The 8,308-nt window shown below is 39.8% G+C and overlaps 1 protein-coding gene and 1 non-coding gene across 2 annotated transcripts; both read left to right on the plus strand.

Moving 5' to 3' along the window:
• Positions 1-507: 507 nt before the first annotated feature.
• Positions 508-1,942, plus strand: LOC101301797. Its single transcript, XR_185060.1, has 2 exons — positions 508-1,296; positions 1,930-1,942. It is a non-coding gene; the product is annotated as an uncharacterized LOC101301797 (transcript).
• A 1,448-nt stretch (positions 1,943-3,390) lies between these two features.
• LOC101301992 (probable allantoin permease-like) lies at positions 3,391-5,418 on the plus strand. Its single transcript, XM_004304280.1, has one exon. It carries the CDS (start codon positions 3,541-3,543, stop codon positions 5,239-5,241), a length of 1,701 nt encoding a protein of 566 aa, XP_004304328.1. The 5' UTR covers positions 3,391-3,540; the 3' UTR covers positions 5,242-5,418.
• The last annotated feature ends 2,890 nt before the right edge of the window (positions 5,419-8,308 follow it).

Consider the following 8,308-nt stretch of genomic DNA (forward strand, 5'->3'; position numbering starts at 1 on the left):
GCCAAGGAGTATGAATCTTATTGTTGATAGAGTCGATGAGTAATTTTGAATCTCCGTCAACTTTTAATCTCGTGTATCCATGTAGGACCGTAGCAACCAAACCGACTCTAAAAGCTAGAGCCTCTACAAGCAAGACATACGTTTAATTTGCCAAGATTCTTTGAACAAGCTATAATAGGATATCCTTCATCATTTTGGAAAACAAAAACATTTGAAGAAAGCACATAACCATCAAAATTCAGCTTCAAAAAAACCTACAGGCGGAGGATTCCATCTGATAACAGTATCATTATGTTTTCTTTGAGAACGTAATTTAAAACTGAAACAATAAGTTTTAAGCATATTTGCAGCAACATCGTGTTGAACTTCACTAGTAGAAAAAAAATGCATAATGTCTTTCTTTTGTTTGGATTGAATTAGTGAATAATGTGAACCTAGCTAGCTTATTACTTTCACAAAGAAAATATAATGTCCTAGAAAAGTAATTTAACAAATAAGAAAAGAGAACATCCTAACAAGGAAGAATTCCATGACCATTTGCCATGCTGCTACTTTGCCCCACCCGCAATTGCGAAAGAGATTGTATTAACACTGTCGACATCCGATCAAACTGTCTGAAAGATCGTTCCTTAAATGATCCACACTCTACGAGAACAGCTTTAGTGTGAGGAGGAGGAGAAGAAGAAGACGATGATGATGAAGATGATGAAGAGGGTTTGTGATCATCATCACATTCTCTCTGTATGTTTATGAGGATATGTGACGGATCCAAAGACAAAGACCTCTGCAAGCCATTCACAAACCTCTGCTGCTTATTACTCCCATCAATAGGTAATAACACAAGTGAGACACAATTCCTTAGCAAACCATTTGGTTTTGGCAATTGGACGCTAAGTAGACCCCTTAATTCCTCATGACTCTGGGTAGACAAGTTCGAGGTCGAATTCGAATTAGAACACTCGACGCTGCTGGATTGATCTCGAACTTCTTGATCTGGGATCTCTTGATCTGCAGTCAAATGTTCCCCAGTTTTAATGGGCGCAGCTATTGGTGCCCTACAAATTGGACAGTTTGTATGTGCCAGGAACCATATGTCTATGCATGGATTGTGAAACACATGTTTGCAATTGGGGAGAAGCCTCACCATGTCACCATCTTCCAGCTCACCCAAGCAGATCACACACTCACTCTGATCTAGACCGGTTAGTCCGTCTTTTGTGGAGTAAGAGAGAATTGGGATAGAGCTCAAAACTTTCTCATCCACCCCACTTTGGTTGATGTTGGGATTTTGTTGCGGTGAGAGATTAGAGAATGCTTCGAGTATCCTCTGTCTCTGCCTATACCTATGCCTCATGCAAAACTTCACCACTATGAAATGGTATGCTATTACTGCTAGAGTAGTGGAGACTATTCCGGCCATGGAAATCAAAAGGGGTGTGAAGTAGGACGATGAAGAAGGACGAAAGTTGGATGCAACGTCCTCCATCGCTCATTTCACTTCTGAGTTGAAGCTCGCTTCTGAAAGTGTTGTGAATGAAATGACAGATAGAAGAGGAAGAGTTGTGAGGGACTATATATGCGCTATGACACTTGGTTTCAGAGTATATATAAGAAAGAGTATAAGACTAAAGGGTGGCACTTTGATTTCGTAGATTGTTCCAATAAAGCTGGGTTTTGATCCGCTTTGAGCGCTTCAAGTGGCTTACACGTACCCAGTGCTGTTGTGTACACTGAGAATGCTCCACTTTTATGGTTACAGCTAGGCCAAGTGTAACTATGACAATGGACATGAATATTATTTTTGGTGATAGAGACAACCAAGATTTGGTCTTTGGAGATATCCAAGCACGTACCCACCGGATTTTCGTTTTGAATATATGATTTTGGACAGATGGATTGCTTAAGGGTACAGGTAAAGGATTTTCACAGGTGATAAGTAGGTGTGTTTTTTTTTTTCGTTGAGATTATCTAACAATCTTTGACTTGGTGCCCCTATATGGTCATGGAAGCTCCGTCTTCTGTGGCTCTTTGTGGTTTCTGAGTTGGAATGGTGGATGCTGACCAGTTAAGCACACAAGACTGTTACTGTCGGTGCGGACTCTGTCTTCATTCGTTTGAAAGATTCATGGCTTCTGTTGCTGCCGTTCATGTTTGAAATCCATGTCAAACGGCGGGGAGATGCTCATTGTTGTAAGACGTTTCGGCTTCGGAGCACTATGGAACTGTCGTTCAACAGGTGAGTCCTCTTTGAAACTTTGTCTCTACAATGAAGCTTCTGTCCCAAGGTGAAAGAAATGAAAGAATAAGGAGATGTATGCCCTAATATGGACACTCATATCTTCATCCTGAACACCTTGAGGTTTTTATTCGACTGTTGGTCTGTTGCTACTACTCATGCATCATAGGTGTTCAACTTCATAATCCCATTGAGTCCATTTCAAGATCTGCCGCCATGGTTTGAGACCCTTTTTTTGTTGAATGTTTACCTTTCACTACGTCAAGGTTAAAAGTTAAAACATAGGTTCAGTAATCAGTATGATATATGATTAGATGTGACGGAGGGTGTAACTGTGTAACTGTGTAAGCAATATGCAGCCTAAATCATTGAGTAAAACACAGAATTTTTGGACCCTTCATCTTTGGACACCCACTAATGCATCATTGGCTTTGGGAACAACTTCTTAATCTAGTGATTTAGTTGTTAGAACCTAAGATTTGACGGTGCTAAAATACAGCTTTATATAATTGGCTTAATGGCTTAACAAAAACGTGGCATAGTGAAGGTAAAGTAGAAAAAGAACTCCAAATTCCACCTAATCCCCACCCCCCTACTTAAGACACTGGTGAGGGATGTTCTCATCCCAGCAGATCATTGTGCTTCAATCATTTTCCGACTTGCCTATCGTGATGTTAATTTTATGACGGATCGTTTAACAGAATTTACTTCTCATTTAGAGCCCGATGTTTCGTTTCAATGTCTCTCTCTTTCTATGTTCTTAGTGTTCCAATTATATCAGCTGAAAAGGAAGATCGAGATTTTGTGTTGTAGTTTCACTTTATTTACAATGTCTCAAAAAAAAAAAGATGTTGACAACTTGAAGAATGTCATTTAAATTTAATCTCTTTCAACAACAAAGGAAGTTTTCTGACGGCTTTTCTTTCTTTGTTGTTAGTTTATTCTCTTTCTATTTTTTTTATTTATTTTCAGTTGTGTTGTGTTGCTTTCTGGTTTTATTTTAATTCATTGATCTCTTTTGACCAAAAAAAAAAAAACCAACAAAGGAAGTTGTGCAGGTTACCTGGAAATTTCCAAATGTTTGCTTGAGATCGAAGATAGAATATATTAGAGTGGCAGACTTGATCTATCATTTGATTAGCCCATGATCCAAGATTCCAAAATCCAAAATATAGAATAGTCAAACTTGTGGAACTTAGACACCAAGGTACCCCATTCATGCACACAAAAACAAGCAATTCTCATTGGCATATAGCAACCACTCATCTTCTATCTCAATCTCAAACTGATACTCCCAGTGAATTATGGTGCCCAAATGTCTCAGCTTCCATCTCTATCCCTCCTTTCCTGCAATAACTAGAAACCCAAGACCTTGCTCTAGCTTTCTGACCAATCCTTTAGTCCCTACTAACTCAACTACCAAATTGTACAGCACCCATGTACAAGCTCACCCTCATACTCTTAGAAGCCCCATTTTCACCACCATGGCTTCAATCCAATCCACTCCTAGTCCCAAATTCGACGACTTTGAAGCCGATCCCACGCTCACCAACGACGATCTCAAGCCTACAACGCCGGACCAACGGAGCTTTTCGCGGTGGGAATTGGCTAGTCTATGGATTGGCCTTGTTGTGGGAGTGCCAACTTACTACTTGGCTGGTAGTTTAGTTGACCTTGGAATGGCTTGGTGGCAAGGAATTGCCACAGTTGTAGCAGCTAACATAGTACTACTAGTACCACTAGTCCTCACCGGTCATCCGGGCACTAAATATGGCATCTCTTTCCCGGTTTTGGCTAGATCCTCATTTGGGATTCATGGTGCTCATATCCCAACCCTTCTTAGAGCCTTGGTGGGTTGTGGTTGGTATGGAATTGAGACATGGATTGGTGGTGAAGCTATTTTCCTTCTACTACCAAGTTCAATCAAAAGTTCATCTTTTTCCCAACTCCTGCCTTGGTTAGGTACATCCCCATTAGAGTTTGCTTGTTTTATTGTCTTTTGGGTTGCCCAATTGGCCATTGTTTGGAAAGGCATGGATGGAATCAGAGAGCTTGAGAAGTACTCTGCTCCAATACTAATCACACTCACTTCCTGCCTCCTAATTTGGGCTTATGTCAAGGCTGGTGGTTTTAGTCACATGCTTTCCATATCCTCCAAACTCACCTCCCAACAATTTTGGTCCCTCTTCTTTCCTAGCCTCACTGCAAACATTAGCTTCTGGGCTACTCTTGCTCTCAACATACCGGATTTTACACGATACGCCAAGAGCCAGACTGATCAGGTTATCGGTCAGGCGGGGCTCCCAATCTTCATGGGGGCTTTCACATTTGTTGGCCTAGCTGTTACCTGCTCCACTGTGGTGATATTTGGGCATGTCATATCTAATCCAATCCAACTTCTGGGTAAGATTGGAGGGGTAACAACAATAGTCCTAGCCATTTTTGGTGTTAGCCTTGCTACCCTTACAACCAACATTGCAGCTAATGTTGTGGCACCAGCAAATGCACTAGTTAATCTTAGTCCTTCAAGGTTCACATTCAGAAGTGGAGCTATTGTCACAGCTTTGCTTGGAATTGCATTTCAGCCATGGAGGCTTCTTAGATCAAGTGAGAGCTTTGTCTACACATGGCTTGTTGGATATTCTGCTCTGTTGGGTCCAATTGGAGGCATAATTCTTTCAGACTACTATCTTATCCATTGCACAAACTTGAGCATGAAGGACTTGTACACACTAAGTCCTTATGGTGCATACTACTATTCAGGAGGCTACAATTTGGCAGCAATGGCTGCCCTTGTGTTTGGGATTTTGCCTGTGGTTCCAGGTTTCTTGCAAAAAGTTGGGGTTCTTTCTTCGGTATCAAATACATTTGTGATCATCTACAACAATGCCTGGTTTGTTAGCTTTTTCTCTGCTGGTTTTCTATATTGGCTTCTGTTATCTTTGAAAGGAAAACAGAATAAGTCTCTTGCTTCAGCAGACCCCCTATTGCCTCCTGCAAACTAAATTTGATTCCAAACACAATAAACTTGCATACATTTTGTAAATTTGAAATCTTAATCCAGAGCTGTAAATCTGTTTTAGTATATTGTAGCTCCCAAAGCAAGTTACTTGTTGTATATTGCTGCAAATAACAGTTTGAACATGTGCATGAATGAAAGTTGCATTATTGGTATGGTCCCCAAATTTTTCAATTATCTAGCTGTGAATGAACCAAGCAAACCTCTAGAAAACCAGAACTTCTCAATCCATACTTGAATGCATTTACCAGTATCCAATATTACTAAAATGAACCTAAAGATTGCAGTGAAACGAATGATATCGTTCACTGTCAGGCAAAATTTCTTCTCAGACTCGAATGTTCTGAACATTCGTAGTGTTCCTAGGATTACACTTTTGTCCAATAAATTTATTAACATCAAGACTAATATGCAAATCCTTGCAGTTGAAATGAATTGTTGCTACTAACAGCCATAATTGTTCCTACGCCAAATCCAATTAAGGGACTCTAAATAACAGTATCACCATAAGCAAAGCAGCACCATTTCCTCACTACACCTTAAGCAAACATCCATCTCCCTTGCATACAATTCTTACACTATTTCAAAATCAAATTTCATACCCAAATCACATAATGCTTTTAAAACAGAGATAAGACTTGAAACTTACAGTTTCTTCAGATATTGGAAAGACAAACACCAGTAGGTTAACATACAGTTACTTGAGAAATTACTTGTTAACATCCCAAGTAGATTTTGCCATAACAGTCTCTTCCAATCATGTTAAATAATATCCACTAAATGCTACAAGTAAATTGCTAGAACAATACAACAATGAGATTGTGAGAAGCATAAGATAACTGCAAGACGGTTGAAATTAACTGAATCTTACCTAGGAACTGGCGTCGCGCCACCATGCTGCACAAATGAGTAGACCATTTCGGAAACTAATGGACTGCAAGTTTGTGGAACTAGCTCTAATATCCTTGCATGAAAATTAACATGATAATGAAGTACTCGCTTAATTTTAAAAACAGGATATTCTCATCAACGTGGGTCGAAACATAGTACCTTTTTGCTCAAGCTAGATGAAAGAAAACTATAAAAGAATCTTCTGAATCACAAACAATCTGATATAGGAACTCCAGTAATGACTAGCAAAAACTAATTCTTCAGTTTTCCTCCGGCGTTGTCTACCTCTTCTCTCAACTCCCAAACACCTGAGTCGGCATTAACCCATAGCTGTACACATCAAAGATCAAATGACACCTTAATCAAACTGATTGTGCTCTCAAAAGGATCCACTGTACTTCCCTAATAAATATCAAAGATCAAATTACACTATACTTCCCTTAGTTCCCTAGTAATAAGTAAACCGACTATATATTACAGGTCTGACAGCAGAGATGAAGAGCCCCTCAAACTCTCAAAGCGCAAGGAATAAACCAACTCTCTCCATTCACCAGTGTTGCTGTGTTGGTAGAAAGGATCATTGAGAACGTAAAGGTCTTAATTGTACAACTCTCTCCACCTGTATTTAACATCGAGTATGATAGAACTAGTATGACTAGGATTTCGATCATCATCACCATGCAGATACTCTTTTGAGGTAAAACAATCCATTGCTTGATGGATTGCATATGCACAAATCACTTGGATCATACAAGGTTGAGCAATACATAACTAGGTCATTACACGTCCCAAACACAACTGGTTCTGGTTCAATATTGGGAGTCCAACTCTTTTTTTTGCCTCGATAACAAGGGATCATGAAATCCAATGAATGATTGCTTACAGTAGTGCACCTCCGAGTCTCCGACAGGCTTTTGCTCAACATGTTGAAAACAAAAACAAAAAATAGCACCGGAGATAAGGTTCAGAAATGAGAGTGACACACTTGCATTGAAAAGCCTACTTAATGCAAGGAAGCCTGCAATTCGGCAAAGGATTTCAACCAGCAATGTCATGGTATCCAATGGTGGACTTGGGGATTATCGACAGAAGCTACTTCAACTATAGGAGACGGCCATGCTAGTAAACTGCAGCTTCTGTGCGTAGCAGTACCGATACTATGTCTCGCGTGTTAACCTATTAATTCACGGTTTTGTTAACTAGAATAATAGGGTTAGTACTGAAATTGGGCCAAGTCTTCGTGGCCCAACTTGGTTGCTCAAAGATTTCTTTTATGCAACTTCCTTTTTTTCGTCTAATTCTCTTCTGCAACTTGTTCTCAAGATTCGCGTAAAAGGCTTTTCGGTCTCTCCCACTCTCTCCAACTGTCTCCGGTCGATCAATGTTGGTGTTGCTTTTACGGTAAGTTTTTTTAGAGAAGTAAGCTGCATGGTGCAGACATGCCTCCTATAATACAATCGGATTTCTTTCCTGTAAACAAAATTTCAGAGGGACCAAAGTTTACTGAGGGCCGATATATATCAAATTCTTAAACTGTATACTAATAAATTCACAATTATACCATAAATAGAAGACAATTATAACATAATCATACAATTATACCATAACTAAATGCAATTATATCATAATGAAATGTAATTATACCATAATTATGTGTCAATAGACTATAATTTAAAACTTGCCACGGGGGCCACACCCCTCTCTAGCCCCTTAAAGGATCCGTCACTGAAGGGCATCATTCTTGAAAGTGGCCTCGAGTCTCCAAATCTTAGGTTTTGTCCTGTTGCATGCTCTTCACATTTTGTCAAGGAAGAAAAAATCGAAAGTTTCGGCAATATTTCGTCGAAATTTTCGTTTTTTTCACCTAACGATATATCTTTCCCTCCCCATAATTTTTCGTCCGAAACTCGCAATATTTCGCGATATTTCGGCGATATTTAATGATATCTTCGAAATCCCAGAGAAACTTTTTCCCGCCGAAAATTTTCGGCCTGCTTTACACGTGGTTCTGCTGTCCGCCGAAATGTTTGACTGGCTTGTGGGCTGTTTGCACGTGTCCTCTCTCATGCGCTGCCTTTCCTCTTTCTCCTCCACGAATTGAAGCAAAATGTTGAATTTTGAAGCCAAGGGGATTCGAACCTTGGTTTGTGGGCTGTTTGCAC

The sequence above is a fragment of the Fragaria vesca genome, linkage group LG6 (genome assembly GCF_000184155.1).
Source record: "Fragaria vesca subsp. vesca linkage group LG6, FraVesHawaii_1.0, whole genome shotgun sequence".
Taxonomy (NCBI): Eukaryota; Viridiplantae; Streptophyta; class Magnoliopsida; order Rosales; family Rosaceae; genus Fragaria; species Fragaria vesca.

Excerpts from the sequence above, each read along its gene's own strand:
- LOC101301992 (XM_004304280.1), top strand. The coding sequence starts at position 3,541 with ATGGTGCCCAAATGTCTCAGCTTCCATCTCTATCCCTCCTTTCCTGCA.